General features: G+C 57.0%; 1 protein-coding gene across 9 annotated transcripts; it reads right to left on the reverse strand.

Annotated features, from left to right (window-relative positions):
* Positions 1-478: 478 nt before the first annotated feature.
* CIC (capicua transcriptional repressor) lies at positions 479-26,194 on the reverse strand. Of its 9 annotated transcripts, none has more exons than XM_080908483.1 (21): positions 26,084-26,194; positions 20,992-23,793; positions 9,461-9,610; positions 9,142-9,376; positions 8,917-9,046; positions 8,640-8,822; positions 8,393-8,558; positions 7,451-7,653; positions 7,137-7,359; positions 6,609-6,712; positions 5,266-6,490; positions 4,993-5,180; positions 3,907-4,028; positions 3,650-3,816; positions 3,273-3,560; positions 2,846-3,165; positions 2,291-2,544; positions 2,038-2,189; positions 1,824-1,955; positions 1,534-1,665; positions 479-1,459 (listed from the first exon to the last, which is right to left on the reverse strand). In XM_080908483.1, the coding sequence occupies exons 2-21, from the start codon at positions 23,780-23,782 to the stop codon at positions 1,092-1,094; spliced, it is 7,533 nt and encodes a 2,510-aa protein (XP_080764609.1). In that variant the 5' UTR covers positions 23,783-23,793; positions 26,084-26,194; the 3' UTR covers positions 479-1,091. The 9 variants fall into 9 exon arrangements, with proteins under 9 accessions (XP_080764609.1, XP_080764608.1, XP_080764605.1 ...); XM_080908482.1 differs by having other exon boundaries at positions 2,038-2,192; XM_080908479.1 differs by having other exon boundaries at positions 2,038-2,192; positions 2,846-3,168.
* Between the last annotated feature and the right edge of the window lie 1,587 nt (positions 26,195-27,781).

Consider the following 27,781-nt stretch of genomic DNA (forward strand, 5'->3'; position numbering starts at 1 on the left):
TTAATCAGTTAGAATCAAGGTCAGTCAGTATTCTTTGGAACAGTATCCAAGTGGTATCAAATATCTCACCTCCATACCCCACAGCTGTCCCTTCAGGCAGTGGTCCCAGATGATATGTGCTAACTTCCTGATGCTCTGGCTTGTTTGGATGCATCCTGAGACTTTTTGCACTCTCCAGAACTTTGCACAAGGAGGAGGTTAAGTCTCACTTAACCGTGGCAGCAGTGGTGGATTAGACCACGTGGAGGTTAGTAGGGGTCACTGAGGATGGCCCTTGGCCCTTATCTGGCCTCTCAAGTGCTGCCTCTTAGAATGTCTTGAGTAAAACCGATAGGTCCAACAGCCGTGAACTGCCGTTGTCTCAGTGCAGACATAAGCCCAAAGTCCCTTGACACTAACAGGGCAATGATGGTGTAGTAGCAGTGTGGAGCTGGCCATGCCCATCTGTGTACACGAGTGTGAATCAGCAGCCCGCACGTGTGTTAAACAGCTTTAATCTCGGTCATTGCGGCTTCTCGGCACAGTAAGAAATATTGCACATGATCAACATGTTTTGTTCTGGGAATGGGGACAATGGTAGGGGATCACCTTCTTAGAAAGTACAACCCAAGTTGGGAGGGCAGAGGGTGGGGAGAATCCTCCCCATGCCTGTGGCAAAGTGCAGGAGCCCCCCCACCCCAAACTAACCTGAGTCCAGCCCCTCTGGGGAAAAAGGGGGGTGCATGAACTCCCCACTACTCCACAGGCATCTTCTCCCTGTGGCCCAAGGCTCACACTACCCTCCAGCTTGCAGCCCTCACTCACAGGAGCCATTGTGCATAAAGTACAAGTAAAGAGCTCTGAAGGTCACACTTCAGGCTATATACAAGAGCTCAGTGGAGGGTATCTGCCCCTGCTGCCCCCAGCCCCCCAGCACACGGAGGGAATATATACAAGGGAAAGAGGCCACATTCCGTGCCAAACTGGAAAGGACAAATGGCTTCCTGGGGAGGAGGTGACTATCCCACTGTCTGGCCCCCAATTCCTGCCATCTATATACTGTCCATATCCTGAGGGGGTACTGTGGGTCCTGGGGTCTTTTCAAGGGCCCCTCACCTGCCTGTGGCAGCTGAGGAAGGACCAGAGGGAGGTGGTGAGGGTTGGGGAGCCCCCTCCCAGCCAGGCTGCCCAGGCCCAGGCTCTGGGGGTGGAGGCAGTGGCGGGGCAACTTGGGCAGTGCCAGAGTCCGAGCCTGGAGAGGTGGGGTCAGGGCCCCCAGCAGGGCTAGGAGTGGGGACAGGAGTAGCAGCCATGCCAGTCGGGGGTGGTCCAGGGAGAGGGTTTTCAGCCCCAGGGGGCTGCTCTGTGGGAGTGGCTGCCTGCATGATCTTCTGGCGGACCTCTCGGATCTTTAATTGCAGACACACCTTGGATGGAAAGATGTCTGCATAGCGGGCCTGGAAGGCTGCTGTGGCCTGGGCTGGGGACAAAAAGATAGTGAGGTATGTGGGCAAGTCCCCATATGAGTGGTTCCCCAGTGTCCAACTTACTGACCTGATGGGAAGAAGCCATGGTCCTGGAAGAGCTGCATGACCAGGGCCCGCCGTTGGTCCAGGGTGCGTCGCAGTGATGAGTAGGGCACCTTCTCATACTCCAGCTCTCCAAGCACATCCTCTGTTTCAGTACCTGCCCAGGAAGTTCAGTCATACACACTTCCTGCCTCCATCCCAGAGCCCACCAAGGCTTGCCTACTCTGTCTCAATGGGGGTCATCCTTGACCGAGCCTCTCCTACTACACTTATGACATCACCACTCCTAGAAGCCCACAGTCCAGACACCGGCACCTGTGCGGTCAAAGGTGAAGATGTCCCCCTCGCACTTGGCACTCTTGGGGGTGTTGGGCTCTGAGCTGCAGCTCGAACGTCTTCTCATCTTGCGCTTGGGTGAGGTGGGGTCCTCAGGCGCCGAGTCCAGGTCTAGTCAAACAAGCATGCTGGGATTTAGCAGTGGTGGCCTCAGGCTTGACCCCCCACCTATTTAAGAGCCAGAGCTGCCTACCCGTGGAATTCTTCCTCTTCTTTCGGTAGGAGCCAAGGATAGCCCGAGGTGAAGTGGCCAAAGACTGCAGGGTGGGTGAGGGCAGCACCTCCTCTGGTCTAAACTCAGGCAGCTCAGCAAACCGCTCTTCAAAGTCCACTTCTGACAAGACCCTGCTGGGGGGCCAGTAGGGTCACCTCTTTTGTCTCTGCCTGTAGCTGCCCCTTCTCCCACCAGCCTTAGGCACTCCGCCAAGATCCCAGCCCCTGCTCACTTGTCCACAGAGTCAAAGGTCTTCTTTAGGGGCGGGGGCCGCACCTTCATCTTCTTGCCGGAACTAGTCACTTCCTTGCGCTCAGGTGTGTCCCCAGCTGCCCTCCCACTACTGCCCTCACTGCTGCCGCTGCTTCCACTAGGGCCTGTGGCTGGAGCTGGAGCTGGGCTGGGAGGAGTGGGAGGCTCCCCACGACTCTCTAGGCCCAGCCCAGGAACTCGCCAATCTGAAGATGAGCTGGGGAATTTGCTGGCCTGAGGTGGGGACAGGCAAGAACACTGAGCTTAGACGTACTACTGGAGATTACAAGTCAAAGAGTGGGGTAGGGTAGATCATGAACCAGTGGCCAGGAACAAGATGAAGAGAGATGAAAGATGAGACAAAGCCCTGGCCTCTGAAGGCCAGGATACCCAGAATGCTTCTCTCAAGTAGAATGGAATGGGTACAGCAGACAGGCAGGAGATACACGTAGACATGGTGGAGGGGAAGGAACAGTTAAACAGTGACAAGCAGAGACCAGCACTAGAGGCGTCCCACACCCAGCTAGACACTTACAGTCTCGGGGCCTTTGGTGCCAGGTCGCTCCTCAGCGGGCAGGGGGGGCGGGGGGCTGCTCCGGGCAGTGGGAGGCCAGGTTTCTGTAGGGGGTGGTGGGGCTGGGGGTGTGGGCTGCCCCTCAAGCTCTGACTCTGGGGCAGCTGGCTCTCGGGCTACACCAGAGTCCAAGGACTGTTGGGGTGTAGATCCAGGCCGCCCAGTGGTACCCGATTCAAAAGACCCCACAGGAATGCTGGCAATGGCTGCCTTTACTTTCTGAGGGGCTTTTGGGCTGGGTCGCTGAGCCTTGGGAGCCACTAAGCTGTAGGTCATGGAGCCTGCTGGTAAAGGAAAAGAGCATCTACTGAGCCAGGCCTCCCTGAAGCCCGCTCCCTGGATTCCCCAACTTGCATAAATCCTGCCCCTGAGCTGCCCCAACGCCTACCTGTGGCACTAGGGAAAGGGCTGGTAGGGGCTGGAGTGGCAGTGGCAGAGACTGGTGGGCCCTTGGGCAGAATGGTAGCAGCAGGTGGGGTGGTGCTGGTGGCTACAGTGTAGACCAGGCTTGGTGGAGCTTGGGAAGGTGGGCCCAGGGGTGCTGAAGTGGGTGCAGGGCTGCCAGGGTAAAATGCTGTTATGACAGGACCTCCCGGGGCTGTACAGGCAGGAGGCAACTGGGGGCTAGGCACAGGTGACACGCCCACCTGGCCAGGAGCCAGCAATGGAGCTTGGCCTGCTGGGAGGAAGACAGAAGGAACAGGGATTCAAGTTAGGATCTGGAACTGCCTCAGCCCCACCCCAAGTCCCAAGGCTACTTCTCACCTGAGAGCAGAGGCTGTACAAAGGCAGGACCACTGGGCCCCAATGATGTGAAGCCCAGAGCTACAGAGCTGGTGGGCCCATATGAGGTCACGGTTCCAGTCTGACTGCAAGCAGAACTGGTGCCTAGAGGCAGAGTGTGCCCACCTGCTGACTGTACATAGGTGATTCTGCCATGAGAGGAAAGGGGAGCAGTGAAGTAGGCCTGCCCCACCCCCTGGTCTAGCCTGGAGTGAGAAAAGGGGCTTAACTGGGCTCACCTTGTGGAAGAGGGCAACAGGACCTTCTGAGGCTGTGATGTGGGTCCTGGCATTGTGGCTGGGCTCAGGGGTGGTACCAGGCCACTAGGTGTGCTCACAGGCACAGGAGTCAGCTGAATAATCTGTAGGTGAAAGTACCCACAGGCTAGGGTAAGCTATGACCCCAGAAGGCAGGGAAGGCTAAAGTCTAGACAGGCCAGGTAAGAGCAGAGATCTCAGAGCCCGAGATAAGCCAGTGTGGAGACTGTGAGGACAATCTGGACGATGAACAGGTAGAGACACTCATCACTGACAGAGGTAGGCTGCACAGAACCATTTGAGCATTGATGAGCCTGCTTCTCTGAGCTCTAATGAAAATGTTATGTTTCCTTCTCACATCTCTCACTCACTTAAAATATTTCCCAATTCCTAACCATGTTCCTAAGAAAGCCCTGACACTGAACATGTCCAACATTTTCCTTCTTGCATTTTTGAACTTTTTAGAAATGTCTGGGTGTTTTGCCTGCACATATGTATGTGCACTGTGTGTGCAGTGTCTGCATAGGCCAGAAGAGGTCACCAGATACCCTAGGACTGGAGTTACCGATGGCTATGCAACTCCAAGTGGTTAACATGGTGCCGAGATCGAGGTTCTCTGTAAGAACAGCAAGTGTTTTCCAGTTTCCCCTCGTCCCCACCCCCTTTTTGAAACAGTATCTTCCCTGGTGGACCTCATTACATGCTCCCTGTCTCCTGAGTGCTAAAATGGGTATGTATGCCACAGTGCCCAGCCCCCCTCATTTTCTACAGCAGCTTCCATTGCTAGGCCTCCATCAAAAGGCACGATCTTCTCTCTCCTACCCATCCCGTCCAGCAACTACCAGGATTTACAACTTCTTCGCTCTATTGTTTTTTCTCTGAGACTCTAATACATGTTGATCCCAAGCTTCAGATAACTACATAAATGAAAAAAATAAAATAAAAATCACCAAGTCCCAGAGGAACACTGGAAAAGCAAACAGGGAAGGCAGACAGTGACACGGTGGGACACATGGACGACACCCAACAGTGCAGAGAAGATGTGAGGCCACTATCGGAGTCCCTTACCTTGCTAGGTTGTTGGGCACCATTTTGGACAGGTACTGAGAATGGCGAGCTAACCAGGGGCAGTGGCTGACCAGTCCCTCCGCCTCGAACTGACATGCTAGGGGCAGCCAGGGGGACTAGCACCTTCCCAGGCAGCAGCTGGGCTGAGCCACCTGAAGGTGTGGCCTGGACAGGAGAAACTGACTGGGCTAGAAGAGGCAACAAAAGGAAAGGTTATAAGACAGCCAAACAGGCTGCGACCCAAATCCCTACAATGCCCAGCTCAGGCCTCACCTTTAGGGGGTGGGGCTGAGGGTACAGACTGCAGGATAGGGATGCCAGCAGTGGGTGCAGTGGCAGCCAGGACCTTGCCGTTGGTCGAGGTGCCCGGAGGGAGGGTGAAACGGATGCTGGTGGTGGGTGCAGGGCCACTGGGAGCTGCTGCCTTGGTCCCAGGGGCTGGTGCTGGGGCAGGTGCCACTTGAAGCTGCTGGGGCAGTGTGGGCAGGATGTACTGCACCTGTGTAATCCCCCCTGTCTTGCCTAGGGCACCTGGCTGCAGGATGCCCAGGGGTACTGGCCCATTGGGGCCACTCCCAGCACTTGCTCCTGAGCCTGCAGGGGTTGCACTGCCTGGGGCTCCCTGGGCAATAAACTGAACAGCAGGCGATGCAGGAGCCCCATAGCCTGGGGTTCCTACAAGCAAGTTGGTGACAGTAGCAGGTGCCTTCCCCACAGTGCCCAACAGGGGTCCAGCTACCAAATGTGGAGCTGGTGAGGTGGCTGCTGCTGACTTCTTATCTGAATACACCAAACTGACACCCAATGGAGAGCCCCCAGGCACCCGAGATCCAGTGCCCATTTCAGTCCTGGCACCTACTGTGTCATTTGAAGATGCCTCGGCCCGGCCAGAGGTGGGAAAGGGCTTAGAGGCAATGGGCACAGGAGTACTGCTGACAGGCCGTACCACATTGGTGACCATGGTGGCAGCAGGGCGGCACAGAGGGGCTGCTGGAGCCCCGTAGACCAGTGATGGGGCTGGGGCTGAGGGCACTCTTGTACCCTCTCGATCCTCCTTGTTTGGAGGCAGAACCAGTGTCTGCAGAATGTTTCCTCCCCCACTGGGAGGCGCTGCAATGACTGAGGGGCCTGGTGCCTCCAGGCTGCCAACACTTTCAGGTCTCTTGCGCCGAAAGCTGGCAGAATCCGTAGGAAGAAACCGAGTGGCCTTGGAAGGTGTTGTTGGGCCCCCAGCTCCAGGGGGTGGGGGCCGTAGTGGCACCGTTGTACTGCTCTGACCAGACTCCTGGGTCTTAAAGGTTCCAGAGCCCAGTGAAAAGGAGGTGGAGACTGAGACCGAGGTGGAAGCAGGTGAAGAGGAGGATGATGGGGTGGAACCATAGCCTTTGCTGAAGGCTGCAGGTGGATCCGGGGGCCCTGGAGGTTCAGGGTCCAGGGTTGGACGGCAATGGGTAAAGGAGGAGCGGATGACAGGTGAGAACACCTTACGACCAAAGCCCTGGGTTAAGGAAAGAGAAGCCCAAGTCAGGGAGTGTAGGTAGCCGGACCCCTATCCCAGGAACCCCGCCTCCTCGGAAGCAGGCCAGCCGCACGGCCCAGCTCCCCGCAAGCTTCACCTTGTTGCCCTCTGGGTCCTCCCCAGAGCTGTCTGCACTCTCGCTGTCAGTCACCCGTTCCTTGCACTTGAGATCAATGTCAGTGGTGCCAAAGCTGTCATCAGCTGACGGAGCAGAGGGAACAGTGTGAGGAACGGACTGAGTACAGAGTTACCCAGGAGGGAATAGTCTAAAATAGACTCTGAGCTCGCTTCAGCTCTGTGCCAAGCAGATAAGTGGATGGTGACCATGGTGGCAGCAGAACGGGACAAAGGGAGCACTGAAGGCTAGTCCTGGGCTCAGGGTGATGTGCTCCGACCAACGAAGGACCTGAAACGTACACTAGCAAGAGCATCTAGTCTGCTAATAACATCCATATCCTTGAGTGTCGTGCATGGCTGGGAGCTTCCTTGGCTGAAGGAGAACTGACAGTATATGATCACAAACATGGGGGAGAAATTAAACTAAAGGAGCCCAGGGACCTGGAGTCCAGCTACCCTGAGCCTCTGCCTACAGGGCCCTACCAAGACTGTAATCCACCTGACTTACCGATGACATCATCGTCCCCTTCTTCCTCACAGATGACCATGCGCTCCTCGTCACTGGTCATGTCCTCACTGGCTGCACGTTGGGAACGAGAGGCTCGGGAGGGCAAGAGTGGAGGCCGCCCACTAGTGGCCAAGGTACCTCCTTCACCAGGAGCTGCAAAAGATCCTGGAGCGCCATACTGGGGGGAAGGCTTTGGGCCAGAGTATGTGGGGCCAGAAACCATCTGTGGGACAGGTGGCAGGGAGAATTTAGGTGGGTCTGCTGCCCTATGCAGCCCTCCCTGCCCCACCTCCCTGGTGACCTGAGCCTCGAACCTGGGTCAGTTCTTGAAGTGCTTGGCTGTCTACTTCCCCACCATCAAGACCGTGCACCCCACTGTGGGAGAAGGCTCTGGGTCGGGCTGAGCCAGGTCCCCCGACTGCGTGTAGCCGTTCTGCTCCACAGGGGCCACTCCCTGAAGCCTTGGTGTCCGAGCTCAAGAGTGTCTGGGCAGCAACGGACAGGAGCTCAGAAGACACTGTAAAGCAGAAGGTGCCCAAGCTGTAACAGTCAAGAAGACAACAAGCACCTGAACGTGCACAACCTTCCACGGGTGTCTCTCTAGGTCTGAGCCACTTGGTAGACATGAGACACCAGCATGTCCTTCCCACAAGCCTCTGTCCTGTGGACCTGCAGGGAGCAAGCCCATTCCCAGAAGCAGACACTCTGAGCAGGCAAAGCCTGGACCATGGTCCATGAGGCTGTTCAGTTAACCACTGGCCTGTCTGAGCCTTAGTGTTCCTACATGAGCCGTATGATCCCCACTCTCATAGAGAGCCATACAGAATTATACCCCCAAAGTACCCCAAAACTCCTAGAGGCAGTCGATCCAAGGCACAGTGACTGGCAATGGCCCCAACTGTGGTCCTGGGGAGCTGACGAAGGTAGGGTTTAAATCATTCATGGCTAAGGTGCTTTAGCCCATGACTTTAATCAGGTAACTTGGTGTCTCTGAGGCTACTTCCTCACTGGAAAGAGACCCGATTTCTGAGTATGTACTAAATGCGCAGTAAATGACTGTAGGTAACGACTGTGTTTGGGTCTCTTATCTGCATCTCCCTGGCTCATTCACATAAATCAACTGCCAGTTCTTTTCTGGATGAGTCCTCAAAAGCAACGAAGAAGAGAAATTGCTCAGGCAGGGGTTGAGCAAGCAAGGGGAAGGCTGGCAGCCCTCAGGGGGAGGTGGCAGGGGGAGAGCCAAGGAGCTGACTAACCCCCAGGGGCAGCAGCAGTTCCCGTCTCCGACATGCTCCGTTCCCGAGTCTCCTTGTGCCCTCCTGCCAGACCCAGGCTCGCAGGCTTGGCCTCTGAGCTGGACTTCTTTCGGTCCTTGTTGCACCACTTCCAATCTGGGTGGGCCTTGAAGTGGGCCTCTTTCACCTGGCAGGAAAGGGCAGGGCAACCCTTCACTCACTGCCCCACCAGAGAACACTGGGAAGAACCAAGGAGAAAAAGAATTACCTGGAAGGCCAGATCGTGGTATTTCTGCTTCTCCTTGGGCCCCAGGGCATACCACCACTCTCCCAGGATCTTGCTGACAGTCCGGTTGTCCTGGTTGGGGTGCCGCTGGTGGACCAAGGCCCGGTGCCGCTTGCTGAAGATCATGAAGGCATTCATGGGCCGACGGATATGGTCCTTCTCCCGCTGCAGTTAAAACAGCCCAGGAGACAGTTAGGACTGGGATCGGGGCTGGCTTGGGTGGCCACAGCAGGGCAGAGCTTAGGTATAAAGAAAGTACCTTGTTAGGACTTCGTCCATCCTTCTCAGAAGATGAGTCTCGTTCCTTGGGCAAGGCACTCAGAGACTGGGTGCGGCGCTTTCCAGGTGGCAGAGGCAGCTGAATCTCAGGAGACATGATCGAGAGGAAGCTGTGGGGACCATCAGGGACAATGAAGAGCAGGAGTCTGATTCTGCACCCCTGCCCCCAGCTGCCCCAGCCTATGCCAAGCCCTGGAGGACTCACGCATCATCATGATCACTCTCTGTCTCGCTGTCCAGCCGGGGCTCTCCTGGAGGGCCAGCAGCCTCCTCCTCAGTGGTGGGAGGGAGACTTTTACCAGGATCCACACCACCCAAAGTGAGTGGAGGTCCAGGCCCTGGGCTCTCGGGGCATGTTGCTCCAGGGGGTCGCCCAGGGTCAGCACCCCCTGTCCCTCCTGGTGGCTGCTCATGAGCAACAGCAGCTGATTCAGCAGGTTCTAGGATCAGAACAGTCCATCAGAGCGGATCCTGGGCTACCTGGACCCCCATCCCCAAACATTCCCATAGTCCCTACCCCTTACCTTTGCTCTGGCTGGAGGCCACGGGGTGGCTGGCAGGTTGCTGGGCCTCACTAGGCTGCACAGAGGGGTCGGGCTGGCTGGGTGCCAGGAAGGGGACTAAGGAGTGCCAGGGGAACACGGCCACAGAACGAGGTTCGACATTTGTCCACACTGTAGGAAGGAGCCATGTGAGCTGGGCACCAGAGAGCTTGGCCCTGACCTATACAAGTCAAGGTCCTCAGCCCCAACCTGTGTGAAGTGGCTCCACTCGGTCTTTAGAGCCACTGTCCCAACCCCTGGGCCTTCTCAGGCGGTCAGTGAAACAGCACTCAGAAAAAGAAAAGAAAAACAAAACAAAAAGCCTTAAGAGACCTCCAGATTTATTTAAAGCAAGCAAGCAAGCAATTCAGAAAAGAGAAATAGTACTCATGCCCCCTCCCTTCCAACCTCCACCAGCCCTGCCACCAGGGACCAAGCCAGAGGAACTGGCTCTTGCCACAAACCAGGTCATTCTCAGTTGCTATTCCTCTCTGATGTCCTAAGACCTTTGCAAGGCTGGACACTCCTCCCAGCAGCCATGTCATCACGCTCTCAGCAACTGTGCTGCTATCTGACACAGCCTCACCTGGCCTCACACTCCCCTTTTCTACTCTTAAGGTTAATGGCTCTATTTCCCCTCCCTGTTTCTACACACTTCCAGGGCCTGGAATCTCAAACAACCCCATAGTGAGTAGCAACTTCCTTGCCTTTTCTCCCCAACCTCCAGAGAGCCAGACTTGCCCCTTCCTGGGTGGGGTCCAGGTGGCTCTCCTCTTTGTCTCCTAAACAGACTCCAATAGCCAGTAAGAAGTTTCCCTCCATGTAAACCCCTGGGCTCATCTCGGGCCCAGTGTCCAGTCTCCTTGCTCAGGAAGATGGGAGGGTGTGGTAAACTCCTCAGAAGAAAGAGCAGAGGGACAATGGGACAGAATTGTTATAAGCTGCCCAGAGAACGCTAAAGTACCAGGTGATTTCCTCGAGGTGATGGACAGGAAGACCATTCCCTCACCAGTGGGCTTTTGGAGGGTTCAACACTCAGGCCCAGCGGCACCTGACAACAGGCTGGGAAAGTGGGTAGCCCCTGATGGGGGACACGCCTGCTGGGACTGAGGAGCAAACCCAGGCGATCAGTGAGCTTCCCCACATTGGCAGGCCGTAGGCTTCAGGGGAAGTGGAACCAGCAGAGGAGAGAGGCCCCTGCTCAGGGGGGAAGAGGAAAGGAGGGAACCGCCCTATGTCTGATATCCATCATTCCCTGCCTCCCCCTGCTCCAGAGCATCCTGACCCGAGGTGACCTCACCCCAATACTTTCTGAAATCTAGTCTGGGGGGAACACTATATGAAAAAGTGGCTCCAAGACATGTTTCTGTGGGACTGACAAAAGAAAGGATCCCTAAAGGAAGGAGAGAAGAGGGAAGAAGGGAAACAAAACTGGAAGGCACTCAAGATTCCTAACAATCCTAGCCCCCACCCCTAGGGCCCCCAAAGACAGCTAGAGACTCCAACCCCAGGCAGCCTACAAGGCCTTGGAAGTGTTTCTACATCCACAAAGATCTTTCTCATCAAGACTTCCTAGCTTTCTTGGAAATGGGGAAAGGGGTGGAGAGGCCAAGCAGACAATGGGGTAAATCCTACCCTCATCCTAGCGCATTACCCTCCAGGTTTCCTCTCTCCCACCCTCCCAGTAAACTACACCAGAAATACTGCTGCCCATAGTCTGTTCTGAGCCAACAGTGGCCCCCAAACCTGTCCTTAGACCATTACTGTAAGCCCCCTCCCTGTCCTCATTCCACATCTTCCACCCGCAGGTCTCAGTCTACTCCTCTGTAGCCCTTACCACCAATCAGAATGGATCTGTTCCACCTCGTCACTTAAGCACCACACCTGTCTCCATGTACGCCCCACTCCTCACTCCCACCGCTAGGCTATACTCACACCTGCCATCACCAACCACTTGGCCCCGCTAGACTCTAAACTTTCTCAGCCATCCCTTTACTCTTCCTCTACCGTGCAGGTGCTATATCCCATCACCGACACTCCGCACTTAGGACCCCGACACCTTGACCCCTGCAGTCCCAGCGCCAGACGCTACTGACCGAACATGCCGAGGCCACGGGAGGCCGCGCCAGTCGCGGGGATCAGGGGCCTGTGGGCCGAGTACATGGTCCGGAGCAGCGGGAACCCGACAGGGGATCGCACCTCCTCAGCGGCCGACACCGCTCTGCCCGTAACCCGCTCCTTGGCCGTCGCCGCTCCGGCCCGGGGGGAGCGGGAGGCCGTCGCCGCATGCCCCCCCCCCGCAGCCCCCTCCGGCCGCCCCACGCGGGGGTCTCCACCGGGCGCGCCTGCGCAAAGCGCCGCTTGCCTCCCGCCGCCCAGGGGGCGGGGGAGGTCAGCGCGAGCCGTCCCCGCCCCGCCCCCCGGCGCGCGCGGGGGCCGTCACGGGGCGCGCGGCTCGGGGGCCATCGGCGCCGCCCCCTCCCTTTCCCTCCTCCCTTGCAGAGTCCGGCAGGCGGGGCAGGCGGGGCGGGGCGCGGCGCGCGTGCGCGGGGGCGGCCCCCTCCCTTCTCCGCTGGCTCGCTTGCTCCCTCCCTCCCTCCCTCGACGCTCCGGCGGGTAACGGCTCTGGCCCCGCGCGCCCGGCAGTCAGAGCCGCCGCCCCGCCTTTCCGGGCCCTGGGCCGGCGGCTGAACACCAGGTCGACCTCGGGTCCCCGGCGGATAGACGGACTAGCGTGCTAGCGTCTGTGCGCTCCAAGCGAGCCCCGCGCCGAACCACCGCCGCCTCCCCGCCCCGCCACTACTACGCGCTCCCCTCCCCCCGCAGCACTCCTCCCGCCCCTTCCCCGCTTCCCCCGCGGCCTTCCGCGCAAGCCCTGCCCCCTGCGCCTAAACCCATTGGCTGCTGCCGCCGCGCGCGGGTCAGGCCCCGCCGCGCCCGCCCCCATTGGCCGCCCCGAGGGAACGTCAGTCATATGCAAATAAGGACGGGGCGGGGCGGACTACGGTTGGCTCCAAGCCGGACGGGGGCGGGCCCGCAGTAGGGTGGCAGGGAGGGCGCACTGCAGCAAAGGCAGCAAGCCAGGGGGGCGGTTCAGGGTGCTGCGCTGCAGAGGCCCGAAGTTGAGTGTGGTGCTGTGTCCAGTATGCGCGAGGAACATGGTCACTCGTGGTGTGGCCAACCTGACGCGCAGGGTTTTGCTGGGAGGACCAGCGGTGAAAGATTGGGCAAATCATCCCTGAGCCCCAACTCAAGTACACAGGCGCGCGCAGACTCCTCTCACAGATAAATTTCCATGCCACACCCATTGTCGCTTACACACCGCTACGGGCACTGCACGCCCTCTGTCTTACACCCATATTGTCACACTCGAAGTCCTACTTCACACACCTGCTGGCATAGATGCACGACCTCAAAAGTACACACGATCCTTAACTCCCTAACCACCATCGCTTCTTATTCCTAATGTACATGCCTTAGTAAAACACTCGTCAAACTTCCACCAGCCCACATGAATTAGGCCAGCCTCAGCAGACACTGTTTGTCCACTGTGCCCACACTCACTCTCAAACGGCCTTCCTAAGCACCCACTCAATACTCCCACACCAGGACACAACTCGCAGACACCATCATACTGACCCCCATACTCCAGGGCACCACCTTCTTCAATATCCAGGACCGTCAGTTCTCCAGAGCCTTATGGTCTTCCACCACCATCCCATTATAAAGCTACCAAGCACTCTGGGCCTTCTCTTCAGCAGTGTAAGGCGTGAGTAATGCCACTTGCCACTTCTCACCCTCCATTGACCCCAGAAAAAGGACCAGTAGAAAGAAAGGGAGCTAACGCTGGAGCAGCCATGTGGTAGAAGCTCGTATATGTTATCTTGTTCGCTGATGTTTCAGAGCCACCTAGGGAGGGAGATCAGCCTTATGCCCAGTGTTTAGGGGAGAAGATGAAGTCCAAAGAGACTGAATAAATTATGCATGATCGATCAACCAGGGATTGAAGGACTCAAGACTCCAATTCAAGTGCTCATCCTTACTCAAGGTGGACACAAGCAGGGAATGCCAAAAGGCCCAGAAACCAGATCAAACAATGATAATACAGTACAGAAGGCAAGCAGCCCCCAGGACAGGGTCTGAGGTCTCGCCCAGTAGAAACAGAGGCCTGAGTTCACAACTGGACTGGAATAGTCACACAAGGTCAGGTGGATCAAGAGCAGGCAACCCCCCTTTTCAAACTGCCCTGTTCACTGACAAAGCTGAAGGCAGGAGATGAGGAAAAAAAAAAAAGGAAAGAAAAAAAAAACCTGGGTAACTTGATCCCAAGGGGACAGGAAGGACTGTAACCCTCTGACCTCCAGAGGGCCAGTCACTTGGCTGACAGCCCAGAGGGGCTACCAGAGGGACTATTAGGTGACTTCCCCCTCCTCTTTATGCAGCCCCAGACTCAGACCCTCCATTACCTCACTGCCCTGGGGACTGCAATGTGAGGCTAAATCAATGTGGCCCACTATATCCCCCCTGCTGCCCCCTCCTCTCCCCAACCGTGAGTCCTAGTGAGTCACCTAGTGGCAAGTTAACCCCTTCCCCACTGCATTCCAGCCCAGGGACAGAGCTCAGAAAAGGCTGACTTCCCCACTTGTGTTGGGTGAGAAAAAGCACTGCACAGCCGGACAAGAGAGACATCTGGGAAGATTGCACATCTGGTGGGACACACAGTACCCATGGAAAAGGGACAGGAAGAGGCCCTTTTCAGGGCAGGGTACAACCAAGTGGGGGCCCTGCCTGGCAGGGAGGGGCTGGAATCCGGGCGGGAAGGGCCCCCCTGCCCTGGGCACTGGGCCAACCCTATACTTAGCTTCTATTGTTCAGGGTGGAAGAACTCTGGGTGGGGGTGGATTTCGAGTGAAAGGGTAGATCCTATCCCCCAAACAGCTCCCCTCTCCAGGCATACCCAACCCTAACTGGGGCCTCCCAAGTTGGAAAGGGCTGAGGGTTTCCCTAAACCAGGGCCCCAGCCCTGTGTGGGAGGAGGTACATAGCCACTCCCCACTCACCGCAGGTACTGGGCAGGGCTATGATGGGAGCCACCCTCTGCACCATCCCTCATCAACTCCACAAAAGCTTTAGCCTAAAACTAAGTAGATCCCAACAAAACACACCATCCTGGCCTGGGGACAGAGAGCCCAGACACACCAACAGCCACCTGGGGTGGCGCAGGCCAGGACCTGCCCAGACGCCCGGGGCAAGCTGCCAGGGATGCTGACAGACCCAGGGACAGGCCGACTCACTCCGAACTCATGGCCCCAATTATTGAGCCCGCGAGGCACCGCGCCCTCACCAGCCGCCCTTGGCTGCTCCCCACCCCGGGTCCGGGCTCGGCTCACCACCCCGGTGTCCCCAGCTCCCCTCACCCGCTCTCAACATACACACCCACCTACCCACCCACCCATCCCGGGAGGCGTCGGCGACGGCCAGGGTTGCCTGGGGAACAAGCCTAGGATTGGGCTGGCAAGGCTCCACAGGGATGGGGGGCTAAAAATAGCGTCAGGGTGAGTCAGTGTGAGCCAGGCTAGGGTAGGCAGGGAGAGAAAGGGGAAACAAGAGAGGGGAGAAGTTGGGGGGGGGGGGTAATCTCCAAGGATTGGAAGAGCATGTTGCAGGTGGAGAGTGGGATGGGGGCTTAGGTGCGAGAGCCGGGAATGGTTGTGTGCAGACTCCCGGGCTGGTCCGCGCGAACAGATGAAGGCGCCACCGCCCGGCGGAGGAGGGGGCGCCGCCCTGCGTTCTCCTCCTCTTTGAGCGCTCACGAGATTTTCCACTAGCCGCCTGGCCCCCAGCCAGTCCCCGGCAGGCCCTACAAAGCCGCTTTGTGCTTGGAGGGCGGGCGAGTGCCCGGCCGGCCTGACACCCACGCGGGCCGCGACGGAGCGCGGGCCAGCTGGCACCCAGTCTGTCTGGGATGGGGGTGGAGCACCCAGAGGATCTGGCCATGTAAGGGTTAACTACACTGAGGGGCGGGGGTGGGGAGCCTCTGCCAATCGGCGGTCGGAAGGTGCGACAGTAACCAATAGAAAGGACGGAGACCCACCGCTAGGGTGGTGAAGGTGGTAATCTACCCCCAAGGGTGCGCGGGAACCCGCACCCATAGGTGCAGACGGGTTTGGGCGCGGCCTGTCTGTGTCCACAAAGCCCCAGGTGCACCGTTTTCCTGTCTTTTTCGCGAGCAACGGGCTTGGAGGCAGGCGAACATCTTGCTTTCAGTAGATGCCGCAGCCGACATCTGAGCCCAAGCCTGTCCGACCCCAGTTTTTTTCGCCGAAATAGAGACTGGGGTTCCCTACTCTGCGCCCTTGTGCGGAGCGGGAACCAGGGACGAAGTGCGGGCGGAGAAGGCGGCGCGCCGGGCTAGGGTCCAGCCGCCTGCGGTGCAGCCGCTGCCGCCGGTGGTAATGGGACCCAGACGCCGTCGCCGCCGCTAATGCGCCTCCCTCCCGGCCACTAATGGAGCCATTAATGCCCGGGCGCCAGGGTCTCCGGGATGCACGCCTCCCCCTCGCTGCGCATGCGTGCGTCTACTGCCCCACCGCCAGCGGCCACGAGGAGGCAGCCTGGCCCCTCTCAGTTGTCAGGTGCTAGAGACCTAAGCGTGGAGTGTTTGGGGTCTCTTACCAAGGCTCCTACAGGCTCCGGAAAACGTCCATCACAATAATCTACTGAAGTCTGAATCTTAAGAGCCATCCTTCCCTTCCCCTGCTCTAAACTGTCTCTAAGGTTTACAATGCCCCAGCTTTTCAGTCTGGCTTTCAAGCCCGACCTGGCTAGGCTTCTCCATTGCAAGCATCCTCTAAGTCTGGAGTTTAGTGATAAATAACTCCAGCTCTGGCTAGCTACAGAGAGTTCATGCACGTTCATCCTTTAATTCACGCCCCTGAACTCGGTTTATTCCTCATCCTTCAGCTGATATGCCGCCTCTAATGAAAACCCTACCTCGGCTTGTCCCATCCTGTATCTGCCTTTTCTACTCGCTTGCCTCAGGATTGCTAAGCCCTGCAGCTGGCAGAAAGATGAACTGGAATCCATACCAGTTCATTGTTGGAGAGAAAGTGGACATTCCAGTGGGAAGAACCTGAGTTCCGCAGGGTGACCCAGGTTGAACCCCTTCAGCCCCTCTCTAGGACTCATTTTTTACCCACTGATCACGGCATAGTGTGTCCCCTGGAAGACTGGGGTGGGGGTGTTCGGGTCATGCCCTCTAGCAAGTAGGTGGGTGGGCATGAGACCTGCTTTCCTGCCACCCACTCTGGTCGGATCTCCTAGCTTTGCCCATGTAACCCCCGCCTTCCTGCCTTCCTGCCAGTGGGGAACAGGTGTATGGTGGGTGGATGTACAAGCTTGACCCGTGGACATTTCTCAGCAGGTTACAGGGACAATAACAAACTGTTCATTTGTAAAGGATCAGGAGGGGGCTCCCAGGCCTGGACAGCCTCCCTCCACTCTAAGAAAAATATGGGGAAGCGGGTGGGGGTGGCTCAGCAGGTAAAGACATTTGTTGTAGAAGCAACCAGAATTACATTCCTAGAACCTACACAAATGTGCAAGAAGAGAGAACTGAGTGCACAAAACTGTCTTCTGCCTCCCCCACACACTAATAATTTAAAAAGAAGAGAAGGGGAGGAGTCTTAGTGTTTGGCCACCGCCCACTAGTTTAAAAAGATTAAAGAGGGCTGGAGAGATGGCTCAGTGGTTAGAGCACTGACTGCTCTTCCAGAGGTTCTGAGTTCAATTCCCAGCAACCACATGATGACTCACAACCATCTGTAATGGGATCTGATGCCCTCTTCTGGTGTGTCTGAAGATAGCTACAGTGTTCTCATGTACATAAAATAAGTAAATAAATAAATAAATCTTTAAAAAAAAAGATTAAAGGATTAAAGAACCTGGGCCAGTGAGATGACTCGGTGGGTAAAGTAGCTTGCTGCCAAGCCTTGCTACCTGAGTTCGATTCCCACGGCCCATATGATAAAGATAAAAGGACTGAACTGACTCCAACAAGTTGTCCTCCAACTTTCACAAGTTCACCGTGGCACACACTACACACATGCACATTCTCTCACACTCTCAAATATGTGACGGTTGAGAGAGAGACAGACGTGCACAGAATAGGAGTGTGAGGCTGGGACAGAGGCAGCAAGAATAAGTAAATAATGGGAGAGAACTGAGCTCGGCAGCACACATTGTAACTCCAGCACTTGAGAGACCAAGACTACCATACGATCAAGATCAGTCTGGCCTACACATGAGACCTGGTAAAGAAAAAGTATGGGAAAAGCCCTGGGTTCAATCCCCAGGACCCTGTCAAGTGAACATGCTCAGAATCTCAACCCTCGGGAGGCAGAGGCAGAGGAATCTATAAGTTTATGTCCAGCCTGGTCTACAGAGAGTTCAGGGACAGGAATCTATAAGTTTATGTCCAGCCTGGTCTACAGAGAGTTCAGGGACAGGAATCTATAAGTTTATGTCCAGCCTGGTCTACAGAGAGTTCAGGGACAGGAATCTATAAGTTTATGTCCAGCCTGGTCTACAGAGAGTTCAGGAACAAACAACAACAAAAGACTCCAAGGGCCAGCAAGAGCTAAATGAAACCTTGCTTCAGAAAAGCAACAGCAGCAAAAACAACAAAGTCAAAGATAATGCAAAAATAGGAATGGAAGAACCAGGGGAGGCCACGGCAGACACAGGACCCCCTTGACTGGGAGCCAAGACAGAAGCTAGGCTGGAAGCTTGACTAGGGCTGAAGCCCAAGTAAGGACAAAACCATAAAGGTTATTAGACAGACAGGCAGAGGTCAGAGGCCTAGAAAATGATACAAAGACCCAGAGCCCAGGGAAAGATGGATACCCAGTGGTTGGAAGAGAGAGGACAGTTGGACAGAGGCCCAGTAGGAAGTTGGGAACTGGCAAGGAGGCCATACCAGCAGTGGGCCTGAGACATCTGGCCTCCTGGGTGGGGACTACAGGTTGGTATTGGGGGGGTGTTCCTTTCCTGGGGGACAGGCGGGAAGAGTCAAAGGGAGGTGGCAATGGCAGCTGGCTGGTTATGCCATGATCAGAATGCCGAGAATGCCGGCAGCCTGCCCCAGCAAGTCCCCCAGAGGAAGCAAATGCCTAGGGCGGGGGCTGGGGTGGAAGGGAACAGGAGCAGGCAGGCTGCCCTGGCCCACCCCCTCACACCTGCTGCCCTCTGATAGAAGGTCAGGCCCTGACATGGAAGAGCCAAAGGGGCCAGGACTGTGACCCTTTTATGCCACTAGATACTGTTAGCCCTACTTGAACTTTGGAGGCAGTAGGCCTCCAGGCACCTGCCTCCCAGAGGCTAGGGAGGCCTCTGGGAGGAAAATGAAAGGCTGCCTGCCTACAACCCTGAGGGCAGCCCAGATGCCTCAGCATGGGCGTAGTCAGGGAGTCACTGTTCAGAACTGCCAGGACAGGCGCTGGACAAGTTCTAACAACCAGGTGGCCTCCAACAAAGGCCTCCCTTTCCTGAACCTTAGTTCTGCATCTGAACAGCAGGGCTAGGAATCCTTGTTGTACAACATCAGATGCATTGGATGAGATGGCCCCTACCTAGCCTGGGGCTAGGCACATAGTATGTGATCAATACAGGGTTATTTTAATCACAGCTATCATCATCATCACACTAAATGCCCGGTATGTGGAGCCAGATAGTCAGTGTTCAAATCCTGGCTCTCTCTCTGTCCTTACTTTGGGAACCTCAAGTAAGTGACTTACAACTCTGAGCTGCAGGCTGCGCTAGTATTTAAGGGGACTTATCATTGTGCTGATGTCCTGGAGGCTGTGAGGGTTCTGAGAGTACTCAGTAGGGCTCACAGGCATGCACCGCTGGCGCCCAGGAAGATGTTCCAACCACATCTCTTGGGGGTAAGGCTTATGATCTGGAAGGAAGACCTGGGTAAGGCAGAGGTGTGCCTTCCTGGCTGGGTGACATCAGGACCTTCTTCTGGTCAAGGCCTCAGTTTTCCTCATCTGGACATGACAGAGTCAGCCCCTCCTAGGCCTATCCTAGCAGGCTGCAGCATTACCCACCCATAGGTAAGCCGTGAGGGCTGTGGGCGTGTGAGAAACAGGTACTGGGGTAGCTAGAGACCTTCCCTGCAGTGTCTTCTTCAGTGCAGAATCTTCCTAGACAGAAGTTCCTGCTGTGCACACCTCAGAAATGGCCTGGGTCAACTACAGTTATGAATGCAAAGTGTGCTGGGGAGAAGGAGGCGGCACACAGCTCACAACCCCAGTAAATGAGCACAGGGAACACGCACAGCCCATGTCACGTCCCTGGGCCCTGGATCTGGAAACAGGTCTACTACGATGGATGGTGCTTTGTTAAGGGCAAGGCCTGGCTCCTTTGTCAAGTGGCTCCACCCTGAGCCTAAGCCACAGCAACTCCCACCCACACATACAAGCCAGACTCCTTCCTTTACTGTCTCCTCTGGTCCCAGGGCTCACATCTCAAAACCTTCCGTGACACCCCCCCCCCACTGTCCTCAGGGTAGCATTACCAAGGCCTCTGAGACCTGACTCTTGCTTCCCAATTCAGCCGTACACCCTAACAACCCCCTACTTTCCAGGGCCCTTGATTTTACAGTCTCTAGTCTTCTAATCATCCGCTTCTACCTCGATGCCTTTGCACACACTCTCCCGTCTCCCTGCCTTGCCTCTCTGCGACCCCGACGCCCACCGAGCGACAGCTCACAGGCCCCGGCCCTTTCTCCAAGCCCTTTATGACAGTTCTGACTGGATCAGCATTTTCTCAAGACAGACACAGCTACCAGAGCATTGGTCATCAACCCCCGACCACTTTAGACTGCCACCGTTCACAGACAGCTGTCTCCGACACCTCGTCCTGAGGACAGCCAAGCTAGATTCACCCACCCTTCAGTCCCGGTCTTCCACACACGTGAGAAAAGGGCCTGACAGGAGTCTCGGTCTCCCCATCTTTCACTAAGCACCAGAGCCAGCCTGCCTTCGTGAAGTCACTAACCTGGCCTCAGTTTCTTCCAAGCAAACACATTCCTGGCACCCACCTATCAGCGATGCAAAGATGAAATGAGCTAACATTTGAAAGCGTGAGCGCGGCGTGTGTGGTTGATTGCTGTGTTATGGGCTGGGTGTGAAATGTGGGAAGATAACCCTGAGCCATGCTTATCTTCTTGGAGGCCCAGTCCTCCAAGGCCCAGGAGATGTCATCATGACTACTACTCTGTGTCTCCGTCAGCCCCACAGGCCTGTCTTGGGGAGTGTGTTCTCAGCAGAGCCCCAACAAGCATCCTGTGATAACGCCACGCCAAGTCTGAAGAGTCCCCTGCCTGGCATGTGGGGCTCTACCGAATCTGCCAGGAGAAGACCAACCTTCCCCACAACCTTCCTAGGACAGGCAGCTCATCCCCCTTCAAAGTCCAGCTCGGATGGCAGCCCAGCCACCTACCCTCTTACCTGTTCCGGGCCTGCCCATGATGACTTCCTTCTTGGGGGCAGGGTGGCTGGGATAGCTGCTGGGCACTAGAACCGGCAACAGGGCAGCGGGTGAAGGGTGAAAGGCCACGGGCTGGAAGGGTGAAGAAGCCAGGCCCAAGGTGGGCATCGGCTGGGCCACAGCGGTCGGTGCGGCTGGAGGCACAGTAATGGGCACAGGGGCAGGCAGAGGTGGAGGCAGGCCAGGTTTCCCGCTGGCTACCCCAGAGGGCACCGGGGTCTCACGGCAGCCTCGCCCAGGCCCCCCGGCCCGTGCCTCGCTGGCAGCGCCCACCTCTCCAGGGAATTTGGAGGGCAGTGGCACATCGGGGTTGCGGACAATGACAGGTGAGTCCCGCTGCACGGCAGGTACCCTCCGCACAGAGGGCCCTGGATCTGAGGTGAGTCCAGCAGGTGGGGGCAACAGCAGCAATGGCGAAGGCTGGCGGGAGCGAGAGAAGGGCACAGCAGGCGACACAGCTCGGAAGCCAGCCGGTGTGGAGGGGGTGGATGTGTGGGACACTGAGTCCACTCCAGAGTCTAAGCTGTCACTCTTGGGGAAGTCTGGCACGGCTCCCCCACCTCCTGTCCCAGAGGCCCCCAATGCCCCTGGATGAGGCAGCAGCTCTGTCTTCCTCCGCCCAGGGCTAATGGGCACAGTAAAGGTGAGGTTGGTCTGGAAGGTAGGTAGGATGCCAGAGGAATGGCGCTCACGAGGGGCAGGTGGCGGTGGGTGAGGGCCCAGGTCCGGTGGTGTCAGCACTCCTGCCTTAGGGGTGCTGGCACTCAGGTGGCGGCTGCGAACAGCAGTGCGCTGGATGACAGGTGAGGCGTTTATGGGGCTGAAGTTGGCTGGGCGGAAGCCGAAGAGCGGTGAGGGCGAGGGAGAGGGGGCTGGGGAGAAGGGCGACTGTGTGGACACCGGCGAGAAGGAGGGCGTGCCTGAGCGGGAGCTGCCCAGTGACACCAACATCACAGCAGCCTCACACTCATCAAATTCGAACCGTGACAGGTCAGCAGGCGCTACCAGGCGTGGGCGGGAGTCTCCCCGGGCTGCCACACTGCTGGCCTCACTGTCCCTCGAAGTCTCATCGCCCCAGTCAAACTCAGTGCTTCCCTCACGGGCTGCCACACCAGCAGGCCGCCCAGCCCCACCTGGCCCACTGTCTGCCAGGCCCTCCATCTCTTTGGTTCTCATGGACAGGTGGCGCGAGCAGTACCCCCGCCGTTGGGACTCCTTCATGCAGCCATCCCGGGAGCACAGCCGGCGCCACTGCTTGCCATTGAACTTCTTTCGGATGCCATTGGGCGTGCAGACCACGTCGCCCTTCTTGTACTTCTGCTGGGCTGCTGTCAGTGGTGTGCGAGCACGGGCCGCCGGCACAGCTCCCTTCTCCAGTGAGGCCACACTGCTACTGCGGCTGCCACCCTGACTCCCTTCCTGGCAGGGCGAAGGCTGCTCACTAGGGCGGCCAGGGCCACCAAAGGCTGGGGACTTCGGGGGTGGTGACAGGAGCTGGGGTGGAGGCAGTGGGAGCAGGACCGGGGTGCCCAGGGATGATGGGTGCTTCTCTTCACCCTCCTCACAGTGGGTCCCCAGGTTGCTACTAAAGCTGATGTTGGAGACCTCAGCATCCTCAGGCTGCTTGGGCTCCAAGGAAGAAGGGCAAGGAGGCAAAGCGGCCCCAGGCTCAGCCTGCTCTTCCTCTGGGCCTGCAGGGTGCTTCCTCAGCAAGGCCTCAGGTTCCCAGGGGGGCCGAAGCAGGCGCAGGCTAGAGCGAGTCACCCAGACAGCCTCCTCGGGCTCACGGTGCAGTGGCTGTTGGGCTTGTGGCAGAGTACCAGCTGGGCCTGCATGGGAGCTGGGGCCAGGGCTGAGGCGGACCTTATAGGCAGCTGGTTTACTGGTCACCTCCACCACTACCCCCTCTCGGTAGGCAGCCACACCAGGTTCCACACAAGTGCAGACAGCCGTGCCCACCATCAGGGCCCCCGGAGGTGGCGTGGCATCCAAAACTACATCCACACCACCACCTGGTACTCCTTCATAGAAAGTCAAGGCTCGGTCGCCAGGGAACTGAACACCCAAGTCCTGGCTACGGCGCACCTGGCGCACGACGGCAGGCAGGAAGAGGCCATCGCCACGCCGAGCCAGCACCCGCTGAGACCTTAGCTGCCGCAGGTCATAGCCTCCACTGGGGCCAGCAGAGGGCCAGGGGCCTGGACCACAAGCCTCGGGGGGCTCGTCCTCCAGGTCAGCTGAGTGCTCGCTGGCCGTGTCAGTAGAGGAGGACCGAGTGGAGGTGGGTGGCCGAGGAGGCACACCCAGTGCACTGGCGTCCTCAGGCGTCCGCTCCCGTTCCTCAGGGGTTCCGACCACACCACCAGTCCCAGTGCCGTGCTCCTCCACATACTTCTTCTTGGGCGCTCGAGACTTGAATGTGGCTGTCTTGCGACTGAGTGAGGGCTCCCAGCGGCCTGCCTCCCCATCCCCCTTAAGGTCCTCAGCTAGGCCTGGAGTAGGGTCACTGGGCTGCAGCTCTGGATGTGATTCCTCAGCTCCAGGGTCCTGCTCAGCCTCTGCTCCCTCACCCTCTTCAGCCTCTTCTGGCCCTGTCTGCTCCTGTGGCTGTGCCTGCTCATCGTCCTCCTCTGCCTTGTCGCCCTCCCCGGCCCCTCGCCGTCTCAAAGCCTTGGCCCTGGTAGCTGGTGGGGACTTACTGCCACTGGTGGAACCTGCAAGGCCAGGGCACACCTTCTTCATTGGCTTCATCGTCTGTCCACCTGTGAGACAGGAAAGCAGCAGAGATCATCGGAAGCAACCGTGAGTACCCAAAGACCCAGGGTCCCTCGGGTCTTTTTACTCGCAGAGTTGATTGTCTCAATTCCATGACCCACAAGGCTACCTCTGACTCATGCAAGTTATGGCGAGCATTCAGACACGGACTGGCACCTTGGTCTCCTAAGCATATACAACCCTGGCTCCCTGCTCTTTCTGCTGGGGACATGCAATGTGCACACACAGGCTCCAGGTGCCCCCAAAGAGTGTAAGGATCACTGAGAGTTCACACTAAGAGCAATCACACTGTCCTGAGCCCTCTGCTAAGCTGCCTCATTTCCCTGCCCAGCAGCCCTAAGAGGGGAGTGCCACTATCCAGCGAGATACAGGGAGACTAAAGTGCTTTGATTAAGATCATCCACCTACAAAGCAGCAGGAGGGGGCTCTGAACCCAGGTGCTCTAGAGCCCCAGAATCCGAGCTCCAGACCACTGCTGTGTGCTGTCCGTCATGTGATCTACACATCATGCTTGCCCTCACCCTCATCACGTAGAGAGTACACACACAAAAGCACACAGAGACACACAGAAGCACCGAGCCACAGAGAGGGAGGTGATTCAGCTGAGATGTAAGCCTCTCTCCTCCCTCCACTTTCCCTCCACCCCTCCAGGCAGTCATGCATGGCCAGGTACTGTGGGAAGGAGTAGGCAGCTGGGAGTCCGTAGGGATGGTTGCCCACTCTCAGTATCTCAGGTCTGCCAGGTACAGCCATCTTCCCAGGTCCTGGCAGGGAGCAGGCAGGGGCATGTTTGGGGCAAGAGCTCATACCGGCACGGCCACAGGACTGTGCATGAACACAGGCACGAGCGCACAAATGCAGCACAGTCATCACACAGTGGGACTCAGAACTGCACACCCCAGGGTTTCTCTGTCCCACTACACTACACGGGAGTCTTCCCCTTCCCCCAACAGCACCCAGCGTGATGCCTGCAAGCCCAGCCCCCACCTCTGGCCTGCATGTATCCTCACCCAGACTGGGCAGGCTGGACAGGGTGTCTGAAATGGTCCTCAGATACCCAAATATGCTCTCTAGCTCCAGGTGGGGATAAGGAGGATGAGGTCAAAGACAGCAGGACAAGCCCGACAAGCCAACCTCACCCACTTCCTGAACAGTCATTCTGCCCGCCCCCTTTCGAGCTGCCCTGAGAAAAAGAAGAAAATGGGAAAAAAAAAAAAAAAAAAAAAAAAAAAAAAGGCAAAACAAAAACCCTAAAACTTTACTCCAAAGTGACTTGGAAAACTTGAGAAGCCAAACATGAGTTGTCCTAGATTCCCCCACACACAATCAGAGACCACTCTGACAGTCTTCAGGCTGACTGGGACCCCAGATCTCTGCTCTCCAACTTGAGGCCTTCACCTTCTGTGGGACAGTTCTGGGGTTCTCATAGGCAGACTCTGAAGGGCCTGGGAGTAGCACCAAAGTGCTTTGGACTTAAGCAGACTCTACCGCCATCTCTCCACTGACCTGTGAGGGCACCATTCTGGATGGAGCCTAAGATCTGGTAAAAACACTGCCCAAATATAAACCTTTAGACCCCACCCAGGGCCTTTAAGCACACCAACCAACATCTCTTAACCCTGTTACCTAGACTGGTCTCTTTACCCCAGAGCCAAGCCTCTTTTTCTTGGGGCCTACTCCCTTCCTGTGCACCATTAGCTAACTACTACCCAGGGTCCTGTGGGCCCTCACCTCCCTTTCAGAACGTTAAACTCCTGAAGCCGAGGCCACCCCATGTCCTTTAGGGTCTCAAACCCTCTACTTCCATCCACCTTCCTGACACCATCTTATCTGCCACTCTCTCCCATCTTGTCACCACCTCTACCTTATTTCCTCAAATACGAGGCCCCCTCCTGTTACCCCCTGATGGTCACCCCATTTATTTCTATCACCTATTCCTCCCAGTCACTCTTCTGTCAGCCATCTCAAGACCTCCAAATCTGACACCTATGCCCATCGCCTCTCTTCATCACCCCCTCCAACTCCGTCCCCTTCCTCTCCCTGTCACCCTGATCTAGTCCTGTTACCCCTCCATTTCTGTTTTCAGTACTCTCCCCCAATCATTCCTTTTCTGTCACTCCCCACTTCCTACCACTTCCTCCACTCTGTCACCCCTTCCCACACCATTCCGCCCACCTCTTTTGCCCTGTACCCCTTCCCGTCCCTGCCACCTGTCCCCTCTCGGCCTCTAGCTCCCCTCCACCCCCACGCAGTGTCAGCCCTGGCCCCGCCCTTCACCTCGGGCTCCGCAGGGTTTCGGGGCGGGGGGCCGTGGCCCCGGCTCAGTCCGGTCCGGTCCCTCCCCGCCCCCCCTCCGGCTCTCCCTCTCGATTCTCCCTTTTTTTTTACTCCAACACACAAAATGGTGAATGGACCTGCAACAGCTGGAGCAACCAGCCAATAAACGGCCACAACCCCGGTGACCGGCGCCAACCTAGACCAATAGATATTTGCAGTCTAGTCGGCTCCGCCTATCGTCCGCAAGCGACACTCGCAACCACCAATTGCGCTCTTCCGGCAGCGCCAGGGGGCGGGGCCAAATTCCAAGACCGGCCTCCCTCCGGGACCGACACCAACCTAAGCCTACGACTGTCTGATCTGCCTAAAACTCTACCTTACAACAAGTAATAGACACCTGCTTTAACCAATTAACAGACTATTTATATGCCGAATGACAATTACAGTACCCAATCACCATGTATCCTAGGCAAGAAACCAGCCCCTGTGAGGGACAGTAACCAATGAAATGAATAGAGGCGGGGCTAAAGGATATGCCGTCCAATGAACAAGCTTGGGAGGCGTGGCCCAAGGGTTTGTTGACCAGCTGATCGCAATGCCTGCTGGGAATAGTAGTCGTCTTCTGTATCCGGCCCGTAGTCGAAAGCATAAGGCAGACTACAACTCCCATGTGACAGAGTGCATGGAGCTCCAAAGAACCCGGGCGGAGAGAAAAAGTCGGAAAGGGCAGCTCCTCCTGAGTCTTGCTGGACACTGGGAACATCTTAGACCCAGGGCCCCGACTCACCCGGATTCCTGGCTCTGGCGTCGCCAGTGGCTCCTCGCAGTGGCGGCTGTAGCGGCACGAGGGGGAGGTGCAAAGAGCAGCCAACCGACACCCGCGAGCACCGCAGCCAATCAGCAACGGCTAGGGCGGCGCAATGACCTCACCGGTTCTACTCTCTTACCCCTCCCCCACGTGGTTGTTGGTGCTGGTAAACCAGAGTAGAGAAGTTTGGGGTAGGGGGATGGGAGGAGAACTAGTGATGTCACCTTTCCTCTGCGTGATTGGCTGTTGGGTGGCCGGACTACGGCCAATCAACAGTCTCAAAAAGTCTGGCGCGGCCCCGCGGAAAGCCCTGTTGCCACCAGAAGGAGAGAGGACCTGAGGTTGTAGGGTAGCGCGCTCTGCAGTACTGGTAACGCGCTTGCCCTGAAGCCGTGGTGTCAACTCCAAGACTTTCTGATTTTAGGACAGTGCACTTTTCTGATCGCACCCCTCATCTGTAAACTTTCTTTTGGGGCAGAAGATGGAGAAATGCGGCACTTCCTGGGGTTTCGCACTTCATTCCGTAGGCGAAAAGCCCTATGGTTGTTCACACCTGAGGAAAGATGTGTAAAAATCTTGGGGTGGGTGTCACACCAGAGATGAGGAGAAGAGCATGTGCCACATACCCTCTGAGCCGTAGACAGTTGTTGCCCCGATGCCGAGTTTACACCAGGTGTCACTATCCCTAGCTTCACACTGCCCATCAGGTTTCCCCTGGATCAAAGGATAATGGAGAATGAGGTACATCGGCTGTAAGAAAGTTTCTTTTGCAACTGATGAACACTCAAGACTGTAATAGTGCAAAACCCACATCTGGTCTATTGTAGCTCATCTTACTGTCAGTGCTGGCTAGTTTTGAACTTGACACAAGTACCAAGTCTTGAGACAGT

Source organism: Micromys minutus, assembly GCF_963924665.1.
Source record: "Micromys minutus genome assembly, chromosome: 32".
Lineage (NCBI taxonomy): Eukaryota > Metazoa > Chordata > Mammalia > Rodentia > Muridae > Micromys > Micromys minutus.